This window comes from Thunnus albacares, chromosome 2, assembly GCF_914725855.1.
Source record: "Thunnus albacares chromosome 2, fThuAlb1.1, whole genome shotgun sequence".
Classification (NCBI taxonomy): domain Eukaryota; kingdom Metazoa; phylum Chordata; class Actinopteri; order Scombriformes; family Scombridae; genus Thunnus; species Thunnus albacares.
The window spans coordinates 28,665,034-28,689,772 of record NC_058107.1 but is presented as its reverse complement, the minus strand read 5'-3'; the positions used below and the strand labels follow the sequence as shown (position 1 = coordinate 28,689,772).

Here is a 24,739-nt window from a genome sequence, read left to right as displayed (position 1 = left end):
TAAGCATTCATGGTGAAAAATGATTAACTAATTAGATGGATTAATCATTTGGTTTGGTCATAGTCCAAAACCTATTACAATATTCAGTTTGTTGTCACATAAGACAAGGAAAGGCAGAACCTCACAAATGAGATAAGTAGAAGCCAGGAATCAGATAACATTCCGTATTCTTGTTTGATTATCATTATTATTTTTTAAATCATTTCACTTTTCTCTTGGCTACCACTAAGACTACTTTGTCTTTGTCTTTCTCTTCAGAGTACCGTAGCCAGGAGAGGAACTCCAGTGTGGACCAAGAGGACCCAGAGCCTCCACAGATTAAAGAGGAACAGGAGGAACTCTGCACCAGTCTGGAGGAAGAGCAGCTGATACTGAAGCAGGAGACTGAAAACTTTATCTTGACTCCTGCGTCTGCGGGAAGTGACCAGAGTCAAGACCAGACTCTGTTTTTGGATCCTGGCAAAAATCAGTGTGCATCAGGGACACAGCTTCCAGCTAATATCTGTAGCAGTCGGCTAAAAAACGAAAGTTCTCCAGTACCAGAGCCAAATAGTGACCACCAGCTCCTCTCTGGCAACGCTTATGTAGCTGAGAACCAAGATCACAAAAGAGACAACAGTGGGGAAGCAAGATCTGCTAAACATGCTAGAAGGACTAGAGCAACTAGAAGCACCAAAACGTCAAATGCTCCCGAGAAAACCCAGAGTGATGAAAAGCCTTTCAAATGTAAGACTTGTGATAAAGAATTCAAGCAGAAGATCACTTTAAACAGACACATGAAAACTCACACAGGGAAACTGCCTTACGCATGCAGAGTCTGTGGAAGGTATTTCCGCTTTAGACTGAACCGAGACCAGCACACTAGAAGCCACATAGGCACAAAGATTTGCGGCACTTGTGGGCAAACTTTCAACAACAGCACAGACTTCACAACGCACATGAAGATTCACATTCGAGAGCTTCACGCCTGCGAATTCTGCGGAAAGAAGTTTGCCCTCACCTCGTATTTGATAAAACATCTCCGCGTGCATACAGGGAAGAGACCTTATGAATGTCTTCACTGCAACAAAAACTTTCGTATCAGATCAGATTTGACGTTACACAGTGTGTTTTGTAGAGTAGCAGCAGCAAGAGAAAGAGCCAAAATACTTAGTAAAAACAGTAGCGCTTGAAGCCTCAACAGAAGTGCTGTTGCTCCCTGAATGTGATTGTTTTTTTTTTCTCGAAAATAAGATGTTTAGGTGTTAGCGAGTATAGTTATTTATAGTTGATTGCATAGACTGACTACTGATGGCGAGTTTGGATTGTATATATATTTGCATGTGTGTATAAATATGTTTATATACCAAGCAGCAACTATCACGGTTTGAGGCTGAAGCCAAAGTGGTATTATCGATTCCCATTCAAAAAGTGTCAACTTCTCTCTACACGTACTGACTTAATCTTTTTGTTTTCTTCCAACAAGTCATTATTGTCTTAATGACATGCCCCCTCAGCCCCCTCAGTCATCCCGCCACCTGACGGAGATTTGAGGGTGGCTGTCACAGCTGTCAATCATGATGTCATACCCCTTTTTTAATATCGTCAAACAACTAATTAAAAACAAACTTATCAGAAAAATGAGCACCTGAAAGTACATCAGCGTGTTAAGAACATCCTAAAATGACAGAAACTATCTTTTGACATGTACAGCAAGTATTAGGCCAGGTGTGCACGCCTTGGTGTTCCAAGTAAGCTAGGTCCAAGGTAGCAGGGGTATTTCTAGAGCATGAAAGGCAACACCCCACACTCCCTATTTGCATTTGGAAGGTCCTGGCTCAAAATGGAAAAGATGGCACCAACCATACTCTGGGCTTCAAACCAGCTCCAGTGCAAATCATTGGGTGATGTCACACCTCACTATGTCCATCTTTCTGGAGTTGCAGCTTAGGTAAGAAAACAACGATAGTCCCTACAAAAACAAGGATGTGAGGTTTTTTAACAGACATTTTGAAGCTTGGATTCTGAGCCATGTTTGTCTGCTACTGGAGCCAGACAGTCAACGTTTTGGCAAAAGGGAGTAATAGAGCTAAAGGAGGGACGAGCGAGTGGCAACTGCCACTGCTGACTTTGACAGGTGAATTGAGACACCTGTCACTCGAACGAATATGCCCCAAAACATGGGACAGTGACTCAGATTAAAAGGAGTGAATGGAGATCTAGGGATCAAATATGCTAACAACAATAAAAAAGACATTTTAAAAAAATCAACAGCAAAATCTCTTTCTAGAGGCAATGTTCCAGTCACTGTAGCAAACCCACAGACCTCACTGTGAACTGTTTTCACTGAAACTGTGCTCTACTGAAGAAATAGTCCCTACAAACTCTCAAAATACAATGTTCTGAGAATTGGTAATAAGAACACTGTTCTCACTGTTCCTACAGAGCCATCAAAGTCACAAAAGGTTTTTTTTTTCGTTCTTGTGCTCACAAGATTTTTGATCTATGTTGTTGTGTCCTTGTGAGCACAAGATAATAACTGGTTAATAAAAAAAAATCATCTTTTACAATTTCCAGACTGAGATATCTCAACAATTTGTGGATGGATTCAGAGGAAATTTGTTACAGACATTCATGGTCGTTCATGGAGAACAAATTCCAATGACTTTTGTGAACTTCTGACTTTTCTTATGGTGCAACTTTGAGGTCCGCAGTTTGCTGTATTGATTGAAATGTCTTGACAACTGTTGACTGATGACTTGCAGTGAAATTTGGTACACACATTCACCACCAAATCAAACATTTCACATATTCAAGGAAATATAGCAACATCTACTCAATGGATTGGTACAAAATTTGGTACAGACATTCATGATTCCCAAATGATGAATCCTAATGATTTTGGTGATCCCCTGACTACTTCTAGTATCACCTTGAGGTTGACATTGTGGTTGAATGAAATGTCTTGACACTTATACTATGTATTGTCAAGAAATTTCGTAACACAGGATGTATTTTAATCACTTTGTTGACATGAGCAGGTCAAAGTTTTCTTTTGTCCAGCGCTTTGGTCTATGATAAAACACCTGAAAAACTAAAACATTTCCATCATCCTCAGCTGTAGTTTGTGTTTGGTGCTAATTAGCAAATGGTAGCACCCAAACACAACACACTAAACTACTACGATGTGTTCACATTTAACCCAAAGCACCGCTGTGCCTAAGTACAGCCTCACATAGCAGCTAGCATGGTTGTAGAGTTTTGTAATTTGTGGGGACCAATCCTTTACTTTCCCTCCATGTTGGCTTCAACACTCCTCCATGGCAGTTGCTGTGTGGTACAGTAACATTTTAAACTGTCTCAAGCTCATTACACACTCTAAATCCTTTAATAACAATAGATTTTTAGGTAGGCATGTATTTCAAAATATGAATGAAGTACATTCAAATACTTAAATGCATTTTTATTATATTCTGACAGTAAACTTTTACTGGAGTCTGTTAGTTGCTCTATCAGTTGTTCAGTCAGTCATTTGGGGACTCAAATCAGTTGTTGTGATAAATGAGATTGTCTTTTGGACCTTAGTTTGCTGTATACATTGTATGTATTGTATCTACGTATGTTAATGTTTCAGCATACAGTAATATTTTAGACATCAGCTCCAAACCTCACTAATATTCTTGTTTAGAGCTGAAAAGTATTTTTTCAAGCAAACATGCAAAATTCTCACATGTAAAGGTTTAGTTGTTTTGTTTGTCCTGTGTGATAGTAGAATTAATGTCTTAAGGGTTTGAACTGTTGGTCAGACAAAATAAGGTTTTTGAAGATGTCATCTTGGGATCTGGGGGTGTATGATGATGAATTCTTCACTATTTTCTGACATTTCATAGAATAAATGACATTACTGATTCATCGTACTTCTATTTGTCAGTGCATTTTGATTTTTATTGAAGTCATTTCATTGATTGGATTTCGTAAGTTTGAAGTCAAATAATTACATTGGAACAAAAAACATTTAAATTTGCTTATATTATCTATTCTGTACGTCTTCTACCCTATAAGCATGAGTCTGGTTGTAATGACATTGGTGATAGTATATGCTCAATGCGATCTAACAGCAAATAACAAACAACAAATAAAAAGAGGATTGATGGTAAGAATGGGGATATACTAGAATAAAATTTAATTTGATTGTGAGATTACTTGAAATAAAACATTTGTGAAGGGTACAAGGTTTGTGAAATCTTTTGCTGTTGATATACTAAGAAATAATCAACATACTTTACAGTTTAATACTAACAGGAAATGATACAATATGTCAGCTGTCAAACTGCAACATAAGAAACCCACCACCAATTAAACATTACAAATAAAAGCATAATGTTTTTCCAAATATTCAAAGTCCTCTTTCACTTAAATGTGCATTTTACTTAAATCTGAGTTTAAGGCATATACAGTATGTATCAGCATGATTGGATTGGGTGCCAATTATGTTTCATGCAGCTTACATATGTGATGTGGAAACTTGAAACTTCCAGTTCATGAACACTTTAGAGATTAGACTTTATAGTGAAGTAGGAGACATTTTCTGAAACGTTAAGATATTTGCATATTCATATATTCTGGGTTTTTTAATGAGGGAGTAGGATTAGACACCATTTTAAGGATTTAAATGTGGTAATTTTTACATTATTGCTTCAAGCAGAGTATTTTTATGTCTTCATACATGTCTGGAGGGGATCTTTAAAATAATTTGGCTGTGAATTATATAATTGGACAAAAATGAACAATCACAACACAAAATAATTTAAGGCGATTCAGTCACCTTTTTTTTTTGAGTTGGTGTATACAATTAAAAAAAAAATCCTGTATGTGGTTGTCGCACTGCTATATTTTACAGTAGCCACTGTTGAGAATGAAGTGGTCATAGTTTGTTTGTACGTGGGAGTGATTTTGCCACATGTGGTAAATGTGGGTAGAATGATTGTGAAGGAGACTGTGATAAAGATCCAGTGTCTTCTTTGCAAAGGGAATCATGACACATGGGAGGTTAACTGTCCAAGGAGAGTAAGGGAGGTAGAAATAATCAGGGATAGCACTAGGAAGAGACTCAAGTATGAGGAAGTAGGTAATAAATGTAATGATGTGAAACAAGAAGCTAAGAGTACAAATCAGGTGACGTTTTGTGCCTTTTTGGTGATGGTTATTAATTGTACTGCTGCATTAGCAAGAAAATCTGAGAAATTTGACACAATTGTAGATGCAGCGTGTTGATTTCTGGATGATGTGGAAGATTTTAGTTTCTCTCAAACATCTGAAAAATAGAGAATTTATAGCAGAGTGCGAAATGGGTGGGAAGGGGATATCATTATTTTATTTAGTCAATGGAGAGTTCAGTTTAAATCCAGTAGATGGCGGTAATGCGATATATTGGATGCCAACCGCTACTAAAAAAACAAAAGAAGAAGAAGTCCGGCGGAAGTATTTTACACTGAAGTGCGGGGCGGAGACCTGTGTTGTTTGACAATCAGTTGCTCTCTATCACATATTTTCTGTCGTACAACATGGAAACGTCTTCTGTTTATCGTGTGAGAAACTTCGTCAACGAGCGACTAACCGCTGCTGCTGAAGAAATATTCCGAGTGTTTGAAAAAGCTTTATCAGAGTACGAGGAAGAGATCGTCCGTCAACGCAGACTGCTGGATATGGTCCTGCAGCCCGTCATAAAACTACAAAAGACCGGTGTGTAAACAGTGTTTTAAAGCTAGCTGATTTATCAAATGTTGACTCAAGTACAGGAAGACCTTACAGCCAACCGTTAACGTAATAGCATTATTTGACAAAGTAACTAAACATCTTACAAACAAGCTAACTTAAAGGACGGGTTCACAGTTTTCACAAGTCCGTCTAATTCTGGTTCCCAAATGAACACTGAAACAGGTTTTTCTTGCCATAATTTTTCCACCTGTTCATACTGACCATTAGAAGATTCCTTCATAATACATTGTGAGTGATGGGGACCAAAATCCACAAGCCTCCTTCTGTGCAAAAATGTATTTAAAAGTTTATCTGAAGCTAATATGACGATTCAGCCATCAAAAATGAGTCAAATTAAGTGGATATCTTTCAACGTCACAGTCTCTTTAGTGCCAGAGTCCCTCTTTTTGTTACTATACTTTGATATACTTGCTATGATGACTTACTTGCTTGATGCTAAAAAGACTGTAAATGTGACAGATATCCACTTGATGTGACTAACTCAGACTGATGAAGCCTCATATAAGCTTCAGATCAACTTTTAAAAGTATTTTTGTGGATTTTGGCCCCCATCTTTTGAAACTGAAAGTGCATTTGAAGGGGATCTTTCAACAGCCATCATGTACAGGAGGAATGATTACAGTGAGGAAAACCTCGTACAGTGTTTATATGGACACCTGACGTGTTTTAAGACCGACTTGAAAAATTATGAACCTTTTAATTTAATTAGAAATTTCAAATCCACTCTAAATCACATGAATATTTAGTATTGTAAAGCACCTGTACATATAGTCTTTGAATATAACTAACCAATACCAACCCTCAACAATGTAATCAGGTAAACTAATGTAGCTAACTTGATCTGTCGTAACAGTTTCTTTCTTTATACACATAAACTTAAACAAGAGAAAACTCTCCAAAGATGAGGAGTAACTGGTTGGTTTAGCACATGTATGTTGGGTAAATTTCCCCACTCTCAATAAAGTCACTTCCCTCAGATTTTGTATGGGAAGAATTGTGGATTGTCTCCCATTCAGTGGATGAGACTGTTCTAAAAAGGGGCTAGATAAAGGTCAGACTTGCAAGGTATTAAAAAAAGAAAAAAAGACTCAATTGATGGGCTTCAAATTAGGCAAGTCAGATCCATTATAGATGCCTGATCTCTATCGTGTAGGTCTCTGAGGCTGTTAATCTTTCTGTCTAGTAATTTTGCAGCAAGCAAATTGTATTTCGGATGCCACGATGGTCTGTTCTCTTTTTTTGGCTCAATACTGGACAATATGTTGAGTCATATTCTTGATGGATGCCATTGTTGTGAATCTTCTGTGGGCCTGGTATAAAGTTTTGGACATGCAGAGATCCTCACACTGAACAGTACTTCCTTTTGTCCTTCCCTTCAGATCCCCCACAGCCATCAATATGTAAAGAAGGGGTTCCTCTCAACCAGGAGAGGAGTGCCAGTCTGGACAAAGAAGACCTAGAACCTCCACAGATCAAAGAGGAACAAGAGGAACCCAGTCAGGAGGAGGAGACGTTTTCACTGCAGCAGCACACTGAAGCCTTGAAGTTGAGTCCTACTTATGAGGGAAGTGACAACAATGAAGATCAGACTCTGCTTTTTGTACTTGCCCAAACTCAGAGTGCAGTAGAGAAAGAACCTCAGTCCAACAGTTCAGGTGAACAGATGAAACCTGAACCTGACAGAAAACACTCTGTAGTCACAGAACCAAACAGTGATCCTGACCAGCATATTAAAGCAGACAAGAAGTTTTACCCGTGCGCTATTTGTGGAATAAATTTCAAAATGAATACAGACTTGGAACTGCACATGAGAACTCACAAAGGCAAGAAGCCTTACAGATGCAAGTTTTGCAATAAGGAGTTTGCTTTCAGCTCATCCGTGTCGAGGCATCTGCGGGTGCATACGGGGGAGAAGCCTTATGAATGTCTTTTGTGCGGGAAAAGATTTAATGTCAGCACAACCTTGAAAGTCCACTACAGAATTCATACGGGCGAAAGGCCTTATAAATGCAAGACTTGTGAAAGGGGTTTCACCACCTGCTCCAACCTGAAGAAGCATGTGGCTCTACATAATAGAGTTGCAAAGAGCAGACCTGTTAAAAGCTGTCACTGTATAACAGATGTTATGGAAAACCACAATGAAATGGTGTAGGCTGTTAGTTTTTATTTATTTTCAAAGCTGAATGTTGTTGCGAGACATAATTGAGGAGTGTCATCTGATATAATTGGCTATCAATAAAATTCTCACATTGCAAAATCTACACAGCTTGTTTCCTTGGTCTGTTAGTATTTAGAGATGAATAAAGCACTAGTTGTCCTTAATGGGTCAAATGTCAATGTGTATGTATTTTAAAGTTTATCTGATGTTTATCTGAGGCTTCAGCAGTCTGAGTTAGTCATAACAAGTGGATATCTGCCACATTTAGTCTTTTCAACATCAAATTCCCTCTTTGTGTTTCCTTAGACAGTGTTTCCCTGTTGAGCTGTGGTGGAAGTATTGAAACAAAAAGAGGGACTTTTGCACTAAAAAGACTGTAACACTGAAAGATCTACTTGATTTGACTCATTTGGATGACTGAAGCTTCATATTAGCTTCAGATAAACTTTTAAATACATTTTTGCACAAAAGGAAGACTGGATTTTGTTCCCCGTCACTTACACTGTAAGTGCATTATAAAGGGATCTTCTAATGGCCAGTATGAACAGGAGGAATTATTACAGCAAGAAAAACCTATTTCAGTGTTATTTTGGGCTCCTGACTATTGTTTTAAGACAGACTTGTAAAAATTGTGAACCTATCCTTAAAGTATATTATTTTCAGCTACATCTAATAGTGCAATAGAAATGTCTTGTTCCAGTGTTTGAGGTGTAATCATGACAATTTTTAAGAAAGTTAGCATATTATTGGATATTGTTTTGAAGCCTTATATTAAAACTAGGGCTGAAACCACCAGTCAATTAATTGGTTAGTCCATTGAGAGAAAATCAGTCAGCAACTGTTTTGACTTTTCTGGCAAAAATGCTGAACATTAGCTGGTACCAGCTTTTCCAATATTAGGATTCGTTGCTTGTTTGTGTGTATGTATTTGTAAATTTGAGGGTTTTAGCAACGTACAGGGAGTTCATATTTATATTCTACAATTAAACAAAACTTGCAAATCAGGGTTATTTGATAAGAGGGTTCTGTTTTCTTAAAACCGCAATTTGTTTAAATTTGACTAAGTTTATGTCAACAAAATAGTTGATAAATAGGGGCATTGTGGAGAACTGTCATGTTGGGGAACAAAATGTATAGAAGTGTAATTAAATAATTAACTGAATAAGTAAAAAACGACAATCCAATTAGACACATTTTTGCTTTTGACTCCTGACCTCATTATTGCTTAAGTCTGCTTTTTGAGAGATAGTTGATATTTAACACTAAATAGCTTTCAATGACTGATACAGTATATTACCTTTTTGAGTTAAACATTGATTTGTTGTTTGTTGCAGAGAGCGGGTCCCCTTTAAATAACTGGTGTAACATCTTATTGAGTCCGGCGGAAGTAAGAGTTCAATTACATGTGAGCGCAATCCAGCTGTTTTAGCTGGCTCAGGTGGTTTGTTTAGCTCATAAAAATGTCCTAGCGTTAGCGGGGCCTCCTGAATAGTATGTTATTATGTCAAACTAATTCCCTCGAAATGGCTTCAGTCCAGTGTTTTAGAGAGTTTCTCAACGAGCGACTAACAGCTGCTGCTGAAGAAATATTGGGGGTGTTTGAAAAAACTGTCGTTGTTTACGAGGAGGAGATCCATCGCCAGCGCAAACTGCTGGATATCGTTTTGAAGCCTGAGATAAAACTACACAAGAAAGGTTGGTAAAGTAATTATGTTCTGTTCCAGTTGATTAGCATCATTGTATACTCTTAGTTGTCTCAAACGTTACTTGTAATAATTTGCATACGTTTTCAGTATTGCTACTGCATTAATTTGGACTGTTGTGTTGTATTTATTTTTGTGTTCCTCAGTTCATATGATGATGAGGATTGCTAAGATGAAAAGTAACTGTACTTCTGCTAAAGAACAGAACTTGTACAATTTTTATGTCGTACTGTCCTTGAGTATTTTCATTTTATGCAACTTTATCCTTCTGCGTAGCTACAGTTCAGAGGGAAGTATTGTTCATTTCATTCCACTACATTTATTTAAGAGCACAGTTAATAGTTGTTTTGTAGATTCAAAATTTTCATACAAAAATGTATGATGATCACATCAAATATGATACATATTATAGATGTAACCTCCCTGGTTACATGCAAAATAATTAAAATTAGCTTTACCCCAAACAGAATCCAATAATAATAATTAACCACAAATTAGTCATTCTGTGCCTTTTAGCACCTTTCTTTTGATTCTTAAGGTATACTTTGCTGAGAACACTATTTAAAGAAAACTTGTAACAGATATTACTGCTTTTACTTAAGTGTCAGAGTATTTTTTTTTCCACTATTGGAGGATTCATAGCTTTACATATGTGCTGCTTTAACCTAACCACTAGAGTGCTTCCTCTGTTCATTCCTTCAGAGATCTCACAGTCATCTGTCTTTTATGAAGGGGTTCTTGCTGACCAGCAGCTCTGTAACCAGGAGAGGAACTTCAGTCTGGACCAAGAGGACCCAGAACCTCCACAGATTAAAGAGGAACAGGAGGAACTCTGCACCAGTCTGGAGGGAGAACAGCTGGTACTGAAACTGGGGACTGATACATTAAGGCCTACTTGTGAGAGAAATGACCACACTGAAGATCAGACTCTGCTTTTGGATCTCGACCAAACTCAAACTGCAGCAGAGACTCTGACCAATGTCTCTGTTATAGTAATAAAATCTGAATCTGACAGAGAGGATTTAGGTGTATCAGAACCAAACGGCGACTGCCATAAAAGCCAAGATGAAAGAGGCAACCATGAGAATGCAAATACTGACATGAAACCAGAAAACAAATTCTTCAAATGTCTCTTTTGCACTGAAGAGTTTCATGATTTCTTGAAGTTAAAGGTTCACTTAAGGACCCACACTGGTGAAAAGCGTTTTAAATGTGACACTTGTGGGAAAGGATTCACTCAGAAGGCTCTGCTTAGGAACCACATAATAACTCACACAGGGGCAAGGCCCTTTATGTGCAGAGTTTGTGGAAAGGAGTTCAACTGTCAGTCAAACCGCGTCACTCATATGAAAACTCACACTGGCGAGAAGCCGCACACCTGCTCCACCTGCGGGAAAAGTTTCTGTCGTGGCGCAGACCTGAGGAGACACAACCGAACTCACACAGGCGAGAAGCCGTACAGTTGTGTCTACTGCGGGAAGGAGTTTTCTTACCACTCATCTCTCACGAATCACATCCGAGTGCATACGGGGGAGAAGCCTTATAAATGTATTTGGTGTGGGAAAAGATTTGCTGTCAGCACAACATTGAAAATACACACCAGAGTCCACACAGGGGAAAAGCCGTATAAATGTAACACTTGTGGGAAGACTTTTGCTCATAACACAGGACTGACGTTACACAACAAGATCCATGCAAGAGAAAAACAACAGAGTTGAGGAAAGTTTCAACAGGTTCAGCTCACACAAAGAAAGATTTGACTATTGGGATTGAAATGTAACCTGTGCCGTGTTGTAAGGGTCACATACAGATAACCCACAAGTTCATTTCAAGCCACTGGATCTACTGTAGATGTACTGATGATCTGCTTCTTTACCATCTAGCTTTACAAGAAAGGTGTCACTATATCTGCAGGATCCCTACATGGACAGAAATACTAAGTTCAAATCCAGGTGATAAATTATCAAAATATCCCTCCCAGAGCTGAAACTATTAATCCAGTAATTGTTTTAAGTCATTTATCAAGGAAAATGCCAGACATACACTGGTCCCAGATTTTCAAATGTGAGGATTTGCTGCTTAATTTTTTCTCTACCTTACTTTTCCTTTACAGCTGCAACAATTAGTTGATTTATCAATTAGTTGATTGTCAAAAAATTAATCAGCAACCATTGTGATGATAGTTTCTTTCGGTCATTTTTCAAGCAAAAATGCCAAATAAATTCTGGTTTCAGCTGTTGTTGCTTTTTTTAATCTCATATGACAGTAAATTGAATATCTTTAGATTTTGGACCGTTGCTTGGACAAAACAAGCAATCTGAATACATCACAAAGGTGTAACCTATTTTCCTTATAAAATGAATATATTGAGTATTGTATTGCTGGTCAGACGAAACAATTGAGCTGAGGAGTAGATTTAAGCCTATGTCTTGATCCCCCCCACAAATCTTGTGCTTATGGAGAATGTCTGGGATGTTTCAAGGTATAAAATGGCCAAAATGTTGATTTTATCAAATATTGTTTGTCTGAGCCTGAAGTTTGCACACTCCTGACCACACTTCTGTTTATTATCTGTGTGGTTTGGGGGTCTAAATAAAATAATGAATGAAATTACTCATCCTCTGGGTCATCGTTTCCTAATTTATCTCTGCCTTTTCGTATGCAAAGAGCTTTTGAGATTTACCTTGTATTTTCCATCGTTTATCTACAGTAAAATAATAACACACCTTCAGCATGAGCAACACAACACTAAGTATATAAAATACATTCTAGCATTTCTATAGATTTGGTATTTATTAAACATGTATCTATACACATAGTCTTTGATTTGGTATTCTTTCAAATACAGTTTGGTATGAATATTCATGAGCTTCATGTACCGAAGAAGAAGATTAGACCGGAAGTCACTGTGTTGTTGCTATGGAGCTGGTAGTCCCTACGAACGATAAGCAAAAAACAGCAAAGTTAGCTTAGTTCGAGTGATTTATTATTTCAAACAGTAGAAATGTCTGCAGTGGAGCGTTTGAGACATTTAATCAACGAGCGACTAACCGCTGCTGCTGAAGAAATATTAGGAGTCTTTGCACAAACTGTTTCAGTGTATGAGGAGGAGCTCAACCGTCAGCGCAGACTGCTGGATGTCGTCTTGCAGCCGCAGATAAAGCTGCACAGGACAGGTGTGAACAATCTCAATGTTCATCGCAAAACTAATAATGAATACTGTTTCCAACAGTTACATATTAACTAGCAGTCTGATAAGGATTCATTTAGACCGACGTTATATTGGCAGACACGAGGTTGGGTTTAGAAGGGTAAAATACTCCTAAATTACATGTAATTTACGCCCCCCGAGGTGTTTTCTCTTATTTTGACGGATCAGACCTCTTGGGACTGCATGCGCTTGTACAGATTGCTCTATTGACTCTTCTCTAATCCTCTTGTTGGTTTTGTTGCGCCTGTTTGGGTGTGACAAGATACATCTTTCATTCTTATCTAGTTGCTTATATGGTGGTATCTGTAGAAGAACAGTAGTTCAGTACAGTAGCCTTGTTCCAGACCACCCAGATCACAGATTTACTGTTTCTTCGCGTGTGTGTCTGTGTGTGAGTGTGAGAGAGAGTGAATCAAATATATGAAGTGAGAAAAAATGGCATTTGAGTCTGATTATCAGGTCTTACAAAGGCCTGGCCAACATTAAATGTTATGGCTTTGTAACTCTCACTGGTACTGTATTCTGATCATATTCAATTCAGTTAATTTCAATAACTGCACAGCTTAGCTGTTGGAATTTGTTTTTTTGTACAGTGTGAAACATCATAATGATAATTTTATTTATAGAGCACTTTTAAAGTAATAAGCACAAATTGCTTTCCAAAGTCAGGAAATTCTCAAAACATAAGCAGCATCAAGGATAACTGCAAGAGGTAGAAAAAAATATTTGTAGTATATAGTGCATATTGTATTTATAGTAAGTATTGTATATCATAATAAAAACAATACATATACATGTAAAAGAGAGAACTCTCAATGACGGAAATAAAACAAACAGCTCATGACTAGAGAAGTGTGGTCTATCAGTTAAGAAAAGCCTCCTGTAAAAGTGAGTTTTAAGATGAGATTTAAAGGCAGCGACAGTGTCAGCTGGTTGCATTAATGTCATTGTATGAACACAAGCACACAACAACATATCACAAATACACAGTACAACAGTTACAATAGTGTAAACTGATAACTGATGCTGCATCTTTTTTTGTTTTGTTCTTTACAAAATTCAGTTGTCCAAATTCATGTTTCTTAACAAAGTGTGTTATTAAAGGTTTTGTTTTATAAAATTTTTATAGTTTTGTTCATTGTTATACGTAACAGTGGGACACAGTTCATGGCGCTGGACATTGATTTGATTACTTTAATTGTAACATTGCATATATTTACCATATTGGTTATTGATAAATCGATATTTGAAAAAGTATCGTATTAATATTTTTATATTGATGATATCGATATTTATTCATATTACAGAGTCCTACATGCACATCCCTTTCTCCTACCACCACACTAACGGTGCTTCCTTTGTCCTCCCCTCCAGAGCTCCTACAGCAACATGTCTGTAAGGAGGAGGGGGTTCTCGCTGACCAGCAGCTCTGTAACCAGGAGAGGAACTCCAGTCTGGACCAAGAGGACCCAGAACCTCCACAGATTAAAGAGGAACAGGAGGAGGAGCTCTGCACCAGTCTGGAGGGAGAACAGCTGGTACTGAAGCAGGAGACTGATTTCTTAAAGTCAAGTCCTAATTACTTAAGTGATCACAGTGACTGGACTCTAGTTTTGAGTTGTGATCAAAGTGAAGCAGAGAAAGAGCCTCCAGACAACATTTCAACTAAAAGGATAAGATCTGAATCTGACAGAGAGAGCTGTAGAGTATCTGAACCAACCACTGACCATCAGCTCATCTTTCACACCTCTTATGGGGAAAATAACCAAGATCATGAAAGTTACACCCATAGAAATGCAACAAAGCCAAAGAAAAAATGTGAGGGCACCTCAACATCAACTAGAAGCGTTAAACCAAATATAATTAAGCAGCAGAATGACAAACCTTTCAAGTGCAACAGCTGCAGTAAAGACTTTTATTTGTATACACAACTAGAAGTTCACCTGAGGACCCACACTGCTGAGAAGCCTTTCAGTTGCACAGTCTGTGGAAAGAGATTCAGCCTGAAACGTTACCTCACGCAACACATGATAACCCACTCAGCTGAGAAGCCGTACGCTTGCAGCAGATGTCGGAAGAGTTTCCGGCGTTCACAGCATCTGCAAATTCACATGACACGTCACACAGGTGAGAAGACTTACAGCTGTGTTTACTGTGAGGAGGTGTTTTTTTCTTTTTACAAGCTCAGCATACAGATAATCCTTATAACTGCAGCATTTGGTGAGAGCTTTGACCGTGAGACGAGAGACTTTCCAGTGCAGCCTCAAAGGAAAAGAGTTCAAGTGGCTCAATCCTGAAGAAACACATGAAGTTAAGGAGTGAAATGATTAGTTGCTCAAAAGACAACCAGTTCTCAGGTTCCAGCTTTTTAAATGTAAAGATTTACTCCTTTTATCTGTTTAATATCATGGTAAACTGAACATACTGGAGTCGTGAACTATTCAGAGAAAACAAAACATTTTAAGATATCACCTTGGACTTTTTCCTTGATTTTTTTTGTTGTTGACATTTTATAGATCAGTGATTAATCAATTAATTAAGGAAATAATTTGCACATTAATCAACAATCAAAATAATCCTTAGTTGCAGCCCTGGTCATTTTTAGCATTATTAGTGAATTTACCACAAATTCTCATTCTATGTGGCTGTAGATGATCACATGTTCTCATAATTAAAATGTTTTGTTAGTAGCAGTCATACAGTTCACATTTATCATACAAAACCTATGTTCAACACGTTCAATGTGATATATTGAACTACCCAGTAGTTATGATAAGCTCCACCTTGAATAGCTGCAAAATTAAATTGCTGATTACATATTAATTTAATTTATAATATTTATAACCTGATAATAGGATATTTAGGGTATAGTTTTCCAATACTACTTCTGTACTTTTATTGATCTGAGATTTTAAACATAGGATTTTTGTTTTGTGGTATGGCTGTTTTACTTAAGAAAGGGTCTGAGTACTTCATCATAGTTTTACATATGTGTTTGTAAACCACTAACACATAACTAACACTTGTACTGTGCTTTCTCTCAGAGATCTCACAGTCGTCTGTCTGTAATGAGGAGCTTCTCCCAGACCAGCAGCTCTGTAACCAGGAAAGGAACTCCAGTCTGGACCAAGAAGAACCAGAGCCTCTACAGATTAAAGGGGAACAGGAGGAACTCTGCACCAGTCAGGAGGGAGAACAGCTTGTACTGAAGCAAGAGGATGATACATTAAGGCCTTCTTGTGAGAGAAATGACTATACTGAAGATCAGACTTTGCTTCTGAATCTTGACAAAACTCAAAGTACAGAAGAGAAAGAGACTCTGACCAACATCTCAGTTATAGTAATGAAATCTGAATCTGACAGACAGGACTCATCAGAACTAAACAGTGACCACCATCTTTCTCCCAACTCTGACACAGCAAAGAACCAAGACCACGAAAGAGGCAATCATGAGAATGCAAATACTGATACAATACCAGAGAACAAACTCTTCAAATGTCTCTTTTGCACTGAAGAGTTTCATGATTTCTTGAAGTTAAAGATTCACTTAAGGACCCACACTGGTGAAAAGCGTTTCAAATGCGACACTTGTGGGAAAGGATTCACTCAGAAGGCTCTGCTTAGGAACCACATAATAACTCACACAGGGGCAAGGCCCTTTATGTGCAAAGTTTGTGGAAAGGAGTTCAATTGTCAGTCAAACCGCATCAATCATATGAAAACTCACTCTGATGAAAAGCCGCACACCTGCTCCACCTGTGGAAAAAGCTTCAGCCGCCCCGCAGACCTGAGGAGGCACAACCGAACTCACACAGGCGAGAAGCCGTACAGTTGTGTCCATTGCGGGAAGGAGTTTTCTTACCACTCATCTCTCACGAATCATGTCCGAGTGCACACGGGGGAGAAGCCTTATAAATGTATTTGGTGTGGGAAAAGATTTGCTATCAGCAAAACGTTGAAAATACACACCAGAGTCCACACAGGGGAAAAGCCGTATAAATGCAACACTTGTGGGAAGACTTTTGCTCATAACACAGGACTGACGTTACACAATAGGATACATGCAAGGGAAAAACAACAAAGTTGAAATTCCCTTTCAGACTACAGTAAGAGTTGGGAACGATCCGATATCGGTATCAGGTGCCAATACTAACATAATTCAATCAGCGGATATTGGACTGATGTTGCCGATCCATGTACCAATCCAGATCGCGTAGTCTGATGTTTTGGCTGGCCGGGAGAGAAGCAGAGCTCACGGAGACTGTGACAGAGCAGTGTAGAAAAGACTTGGTGTGGAAGGAACACAACCTAAGAATGAAGGGAAGTCGCCAGCCTACGGCCTGGTCGTCAATTTAGGAGAGCGTAAAAGCCGGGAGAAGAGCTGACACCCCGCAAGAGCCGCGAGTGAGGCAGAGTGAGGAGACGAGCTCAGCACACACGCCACACTGCACTCGCAGGCTGCTGCAAGATGGAGGGACACGCTTTGTGGGAAAGTGGAGGGATGATTGTGCACTTCACCTCTCCTCCAGTTAAATCCCGCTTTCATTGTTGCTTTTGAACTATTGAACGTGAGGAGTTGGCACGGGTCCATAAAGTAACTCCAAAGGCACCAGAGAAATTGAGAGAAGCTATATACTGAATAGGAAAAAGGCTTTTTTTGTGTTTGTTATTTCCTTCTGCTTTTTGTTTGATACATTTGATTTATTTGCATGGATATTTGGTTTGTTTTGGTTGCAGTGTATTTAGTTAACAAATTACTGGCTCACCCCTTTTAGCTAATATAGCTGGACTATTCTACCTTACACCATCTGACCTTTTGAAGCAGTAGAGGACTGAGACAGATAAGTCTGTTGATTGTTTTCACCCTCTGTATTCGCCAGTTGGAGACGGCGCGAGGCCGCCAGGGACTGGAGACCACCCGCATGCTGCTCTCAGATGGATTGGACGCTAGACTATTTTTATTTACTTTAGTGATGTTTTATTAATTCTTAGAGACCTAGACTTTTAACCTGTGTTTTAAATCTGTCCTTAGCTTGTGTTTTAGCTTATAATAAATTCATTTGTTTTTAACCTCAATTTCTGTCTGCATGCTGTTTTGGGTCAGCACAACTCTCCAGTAGAAATTACTGGATTTTTCTTTAAAGTCACACTCCACATGCATAGCAAATTTTGCTTTGGTATGCATTTAAATTTAATGCATTTTTGTATTTGTTTTGCTCTTTTAATAGGTGCTGTGTGGTTTACTACAACCTCATATAACCTTACACATAATACCAACAACAACAACAAGAGCTCTGGTATCGGTATCAGCATATATTGAAATTCAGGTATTGAAATCAGATATGAACTGAAAAAAAGTGAATTGGTGCATCTCTAACTACAGTGAGAGCTTGAAGTGTACACACTCCACCTGATACACTGTTAATATCTGTTAATCTGTATGGTCTTGAGGTCTAATTTAAATAAAATTAATTCGCTTTTTTATCTTTGAGTTTAAGTTTTGCTTACTTCAAAATGCCTGTTCTTATTGAACAAGCTTTTGGGATATACTTAGTATTTTTCATCTTGTTGAATACCACATTTATTTACAATACAAGCCTGATGATAATAGCATATTTTCAAGCATGAGCCACACAACAATAAGTGCATAGAATTATAGCCAGTGTTTAATTTGGTCAAAAATTCCCTTTCATTGCCTATGGACACATCTTAAACATTTACCTACAAGGAAAAAAAAAACTTTAAAAACTGTATGCTGTTTGCTATAGAGGCCCTGAGAGGCAAGTGAGAAAAAAAACTCTGGTGATCCAAAGTCTGATCTAAATTGCTTTCCTCCCCTTGTTTTGCCAGAGTTCTTTTTTGTTCAACTGTGAAACGGATGGGAAAAAAAGTTTTGCCAGGTGATTTTTTTTTTGTCAGGATCATTTTTCTAAGTGTTTGTTGTAATACTCATTTCGGCCACAAGAGGTTGAAGTGCATGACTACCCCCATGTTCTGAAAAAGGACTAAAAGCATTCATGAGTTTTTCCAGGTGAGTTTTACTTTCTCCATGCACTCTAAAAACAAGTTACATATATTGTTTGTTAGCAAGTTATCCTATGTTATGAATTGCTGGACCCACAAGTCAAATGTTGGGCTTCCCTCTGGAATAAACAAACAAAAAATGAGCTGACTGGCCTCAAAGGTGATTTAGATTGGTCTAAGTCACTGGTTCTCAAAGTAGGGTGCAGAGAGTAATGTTACAAACTTGCTAACACGCAATGTATGTACCTTGTGTTGAGAGTGCATGGAGATATTAAAACTCACCTGGAGGAAATCAAGAATGCTTTTAGTACTATTGAGAACATGGGATATTAGTGCACTACAGCATTTTGTGGCCGAAATGAGTATTACAACAACAAAGAAGAAAGTGATCCTGACAGAAAAAAAATTACCTAGCAAATTTTTTTTTTCCTTTTTTCAGACTCAGAAAATGGATCACCAGAATTTTTTTTCTCACCTGCCTCTCAGGGCTTCCTTACTTTGCCCATCTCCTGTTTAGCATTACAATAAGTGACTGAAGTGTTTGCTTTATTCTTCAACCTTCACTGTGCAGAATGACTGAATTTGAGGGCCTGCCATGACTTTTCAGTTAAAAAACAAGTCACTTGTGCATGAAGAGAGGTATTGTACAGAATATTATGTACCTGTGTGTTGTGTGGATGTTCAAACTGGCAGCATTGTTTGTAAATGTGTAGAAACCACACTTTCAGTCTGAAAATCCCACAGGAAATCAGTTGTATTGTCCCTGCTCATGAATGTATGAACAGTTCCATGTACCATCTATCAGTACCATCTACCTGCTAGCTCGTGAAGAAAAGAGAAATCACACTGAGGTGCTTGAGTGATTTATTTCACACAGTGGAAATGTCTGCAGTGGAGAGCTGCACAGGACACGTGCGAACAGTCTTAATATTCATTGCAAAATAAACAATTGATACTATGTCCATCATGCAGTCTGATAAGGATTACTTGAGACCAACATTATATTATATATTATATAATATATTGTATTATATATTATATTATATATTATAACATTATATACACATTCATAACCTAGCACCAGAATGAAGTCAGTTTGAGGGTGCACATTTGACAGATTATTCTGTGACACCATTAGTAACCAGATAGCTGTAAAGATGCCTGTTTCCTCCCAGGTTTAGGGCTGAGGTGTGGTTCAGGTTAAAGGCATCTCTGCTTTTAGTTGTGTTGCAACTGTTTGGGCATAACAAGTTACATCTTTATCGTTCTTCTCATTGGTTCAAAGTCTGAGACTGTGGGCCTCCCCTCAGACAAAGCTGAGAAAAAAGCTCCAAACCCCTTAGTTTACTTGCTTTGCTCTTTGCTCAATTCCTGGATGCCTATAGGATCATGATTATATTATTTGATCCCATAGACGCTCAAAAATTGAGCCAAGATAGCCTCATATTACTGTTTGACATACTTCAGACTACAACAAATACATAAAAAAGGTCTGTCAGAAGGCATTTATTTGTCTCTGACTCTGGGAAAGCTGTAAAAACAGTAAAAATTCCCCAAAGCTACTGTATCTCTGAACTATCTCTTTAACCAAATCACACACATTTAGGCTATTCTGCTCTATCTCCTTTTGATAACTAATGTAATATCCTTTTACTTCCATACACTGAGCCTCTCCTGAAACTGTTTGGAGCCCCCCTGGGGAGGTCCACCTCCCACTTTGAAAACCTCTGAGTTAGATGACCTCCTGTGGTGGAAATTTACTGAGCTGCTGAAGTTGTGTACTGAAAAGCTTAGTCTCTGTTAGGCCAGAGTCGTTAATGAGGCTCATAATTCGGGCCCACCCGAAAGATAAGATGTGTCCTTGCAAGGGATCTTTTTGTATTGGTGGACAACCCTGAGACAGTGAGATTAGGGGGTTGAAAGTCTGTATGAAGTGTGAAGATTCACTGTGAATGCTAAGCATTCTGTATATTCCAGATTCGAGTGTGCACTTTGCTTCCTGGATCCAGAATAAATTCTTTCATGTAAGACAACAGGGACCTGGCTAGAGAGTTTTATTTTTAAACATCATCTCCTGTAATTCCAGCATAGATCCAACCAACTTCAACCTGTGCAGACATCTAATCAGCCAAAATATGTAAAAACTAGGTAGTTGCTTAAAAAGACCTCTGAATCTCTACCCACATCACAGATTTATTGTTTTTTTTTTTTTTTTTAAATGAACCAGATAGAATCATGAAGTGAGAGGAAATGGCAATTCGGTCTGAGTATCAGGTTTTATGAATTTAAGAGATTACGCACAACACTTATGAGAGTGCAAACTGATGATGTTGTGTCATTGTTCTACAGAATTATGTTGTACAAATGAATGTGTCTTAACAAAGTCTGTTATTAAAGGTTTTGTTTTATACTGTTTCATAGTTTTGTTTGTTTTAATACATAACAGTGGAGCACAGCTCATGGTACTGAAAAGTAATTTGATTACTTTTTTTTTTTGTGAATTTACATGCAAAGCCACCACTGACCGTGCTTCCTTTGTCCTTCCCGTCAGAGCTACCGCAGCAACATGTTTGTAAGGAGGAGGAGGTTCACACTGACCAGCAGCTCTGTAACCAGAAGAGGAACTCCAGTCTGGACCAAGAGGACCCAGAGCCTCCACAGATTAAAGAGGAACAGGAGGAACTCTGCAACAGTCAGGAGGGAGAACAGCTGGTGTTGATCCAGGAGGATGATTTTGTTACATCAAAACCTACTTGTGAGAGAGGAGATCACAGTGAAGACTGGACTCTGGTTTTTAATTGTGATCAAAATGTAGACAACATTTCAACTGAAAGGATAAGATCTGAATCTGACAGAGAGGGCTTTGGAGAAGTTGAACCAAACAGTGACCATCAGTTCCTCTTTCACACCTTTTATGTAATACATAAAATCATCAGAATCACTGAATCATGAAAGTGACACAAGGAAGCCAAAGAAAAAATATGAAGGCACCTCAACATCAACTAGAAACATTTAGCCTAATATAAATATGGAGCAGAATGACCAACGGCACAGAACACACAGCCTGGAAAACACAGTATCGACTAGTAATTCTCAGCCCAAACTAAATGACAAACCTTTTGAGTGCAACAGCTGCAGTAAAGACTTTTATTTGTATTCACAACTGAAAGTTCACCTGAGGACCCACACTGCTGAGAAGCCTTTCAGTTGCACAGTTTGTGGAAAGGGATTCAGCTTGAAACGTTACCTCAAGCAACACATGATAACCCACTCAGCTGAGAAGCCGTACGCTTGCAGCAGATGTTGGAAGAGTTTCTGGCGGTTAGAACATCTGCAGATTCACATGAGAAGTCACACTGGTGAGAAGCCGTACAGCTGTGTTTTCTGTGAGGGGGTGTTTTCTTCAAGCTCAGCTTTGGTCAAGCATGTCTGATTGCACACAGATGAGAAGCCTTATAGCTGCAGCATTAGGGAAGAGCTCTGCCTGTAAGTGTGATCCTGAGATTATATATTTGGACCCATAGAGACTTGCAAGTGCAGCCTTAAAGGAGAGTTTAAGAGTGGCTCAGCCCTGAGGAAACAGGTGAAGTTTGGGAATTAAATGATTACTCTACAGATAATTAATGTCAACTGTTGACACAATTGATTAATTCTTTTAATTGCTGGCCATTTTGTTTAAATTCTTATTTACAGTTTGAATTGCTGAAAAATTGATTCAGAGATCTTGGCTATATTTGGCAAGATAATTTGCATTTTACACTTCAAAATGTGTCATGCTTCAGGTTTGAATACCTCCGCCCCTCTTATATTCTCAATATTATAACTATAACTATAATAATAACTATTTTTTCTTTGGTATTTGTTTCATTTCTTAAATTGCCTTTACCTTAGATTTACTGCTTTTCTCTGTTTATACCATTGCAAAGTTGAATATCTTTGGGTCAAATGCTACTTGTGAGAGAAGTGAAGACTGGACTCTGTTCCCTGGGCTCTGGGAAAACTGTGATTGATATAAATCACTATTTTCTGACATCTAGATATAAAAATAAAACTTACAGAAACAAAGTAGATGATTTAAAAAAATCATTAATTGCCTGATTTACATAACATCTAGAGCGAATGGTCAAAAATTTACCTTCACTAAGAAGAGACAGCCACACTCCAAAATACTTGATTATCTCTATTTTGAAAGATGTCTAAATACTCTGATCGACATGGAGTTTTACAAATCAAATACTTTTTTAACAAGACAGATTATTACAGAGTATTAATTATTGTTTGACAGAAAATTCACCAGCAACTTTTTTGATACTAAATGATTTCAGTCAGTTTTCAAGCAAATACAAGTTTCAGCATCTGAAATATGAGGATTTGCTGTTTTTCATTCTCAGATGTGATGCATTAGTAAGCTGAAAGTTTTGGACAGTGATTTTGATAAAACAAGGAATATGAAGATGCACTCTTGGCCTCAGGAAAATGAAAAGGGGAGTTTCTGCAATTTTCTGACATCTTACAGACAAAAATATTAATCATAATGAACTCATAGTTAATTTAAATGATTGTTAGTTGCAGCCCTAGTTGATAGACTAATCAGATTGCTATGAAGATAAACAAAAAAATAATTAAAAATGGAACTTGGTAGAAAGTATAGGGTTGTAAGAGATATTTCATGAGAATCAGGGTTGTATAAGGGTTGTGTTTACTCAATAGATTAAAATAGAACCTGTCAGACCTGTCAGTGGATGATGCAGTCAACATCCTGCACTACATCCTGCAACACCCCAATTCCCCAAGGACATGCACCAGGATCCTGTTTGTGGACTTTGGCTCAGCATTCAACACCATTATCCCAGATATCCTCCTCATCAAACTCACAGCTCACTGTGCCCGCCTCCACCTGTCAGTGGATCACAAACTTCTTGACAGACAGGAAGCAACAGGTGAGGCTGGGAGAAATCACATCTGGCACCAAGACAGCACTGGTGTCCCTCAAGGATATGTGCTCTCCCCACTGCTCTTCTCCCTCTAAACCAACGACTGCACCTCAGGAGACACATCTGTTCTACTCCTTAAATTTGCAGATGACACAACAATCATATGCCTTACCTGAGACAGTGATGAGTCTGGGTTGAACAACTGGCCCTGTGGTGCAGTCACAAAAACCTGGAGCTGAACATGCTCAAAACTGTGGAGATTACAGTGGACTTCAGGAGGAGCTCTCATAACTGCCCCCCTCCTCACCATACTCAACAGCACTATGTCAGCTATGGAATGCTTCAGGTTTCTGGGATCTACAATCTACCAGGACCTGAAATGGGAGTCCAACATCAACATCAAACAACAACATCAAAAAGGCCCAGCAGAGGATGTACTTCCTGTGCCAGCTCAGGAAGTAAACTCAAAACTTATAAGAGAAAGACTCAAAGAAATACACTGGAAGCTGGTAGAGTTCAATGTGAATAGGTTTACTTTGCATAAAGAGCAATACAAAGCAAACCAAGGCTTTGATCCCGGGATAAAGAGCCTAATGCAAAATCATAAAACGTTATATTATATACCTCTCATAACCCCTCCTAATGCGGAGCTTATTTTCTAAACTCCACTTCACTTAACCTTGACACTTTGGTAATAATCCAGACGTGATTCATCTAAAAAAAAAAAGGTGTCTCAAACTTCTCTTACATGTATCAATTGTACCTGGCATTTCACATTTCTCATAATACACATGGCCTAGTGGCCTTCAATCATTGCACACAGAAAATCAAAATGTGACATTACTTATCATCCCCTACCAAATTCCCCTGGGAGCTGTCTCTTATTGACATAAATGTTATCTTTGCACAGTTACTAACATGTTGCACAGTTACTAGCATAACTGATTGTTGG

At 38.3% G+C, this 24,739-nt stretch overlaps 2 protein-coding genes and 1 long non-coding RNA gene across 7 annotated transcripts in view; 2 read left to right on the top strand and 1 right to left on the bottom strand.

Annotated features, from left to right (window-relative positions):
• LOC122999940 (zinc finger protein OZF-like) overlaps positions 1-18,682 on the top strand; it is a 38,039-nt gene extending 19,357 nt beyond the window's left edge. For 3 of the 5 annotated variants that reach the window (XM_044377344.1, XM_044377361.1, XM_044377352.1), the window contains exons 2-3: positions 14,204-14,956; positions 15,874-18,682. In XM_044377344.1, the coding sequence (XP_044233279.1) occupies positions 14,204-14,956; positions 15,874-16,916 (1,796 nt within the window). In that variant the 3' untranslated portion in view covers positions 16,917-18,682. Of the gene's footprint in view, positions 1-5,455; positions 5,722-7,136; positions 8,019-12,504; positions 12,795-14,203; positions 14,957-15,873 lie in introns of those variants that run through there. The other 2 variants (XM_044377333.1, XM_044377399.1) reach the window with 2 other exon arrangements.
• The window catches only part of LOC122965398, a 45,017-nt gene extending 23,317 nt beyond the window's left edge, over positions 1-21,700 (bottom strand). The window contains exons 1-2 of the long non-coding RNA XR_006398220.1: positions 21,491-21,700; positions 7,428-7,433 (exon numbers count right to left, since the gene is read on the bottom strand). This is a non-coding gene — a long non-coding RNA (uncharacterized LOC122965398). The remainder of the gene's footprint in view (positions 1-7,427; positions 7,434-21,490) is intronic.
• LOC122965363 (zinc finger protein 664-like) lies at positions 9,304-12,231 on the top strand. The gene is made up of 2 exons (XM_044329379.1): positions 9,304-9,610; positions 10,321-12,231. The coding sequence occupies exons 1-2, from the start codon at positions 9,409-9,411 to the stop codon at positions 11,334-11,336; spliced, it is 1,218 nt and encodes a 405-aa protein (XP_044185314.1). The 5' UTR covers positions 9,304-9,408; the 3' UTR covers positions 11,337-12,231.
• Positions 21,701-24,739: the final 3,039 nt, after the last annotated feature.

Bases quoted from the DNA above. Each gene is read 5' to 3' on its own strand.
- LOC122965363 (XM_044329379.1), top strand. From the start codon at position 9,409: ATGTTATTATGTCAAACTAATTCCCTCGAAATGGCTTCAGTCCAGTGT. The intron at 9,611-10,320 runs GTTGGTAAAGTA...TCATTCCTTCAG, and splicing joins GATAAAACTACACAAGAAAG to AGATCTCACAGTCATCTGTC.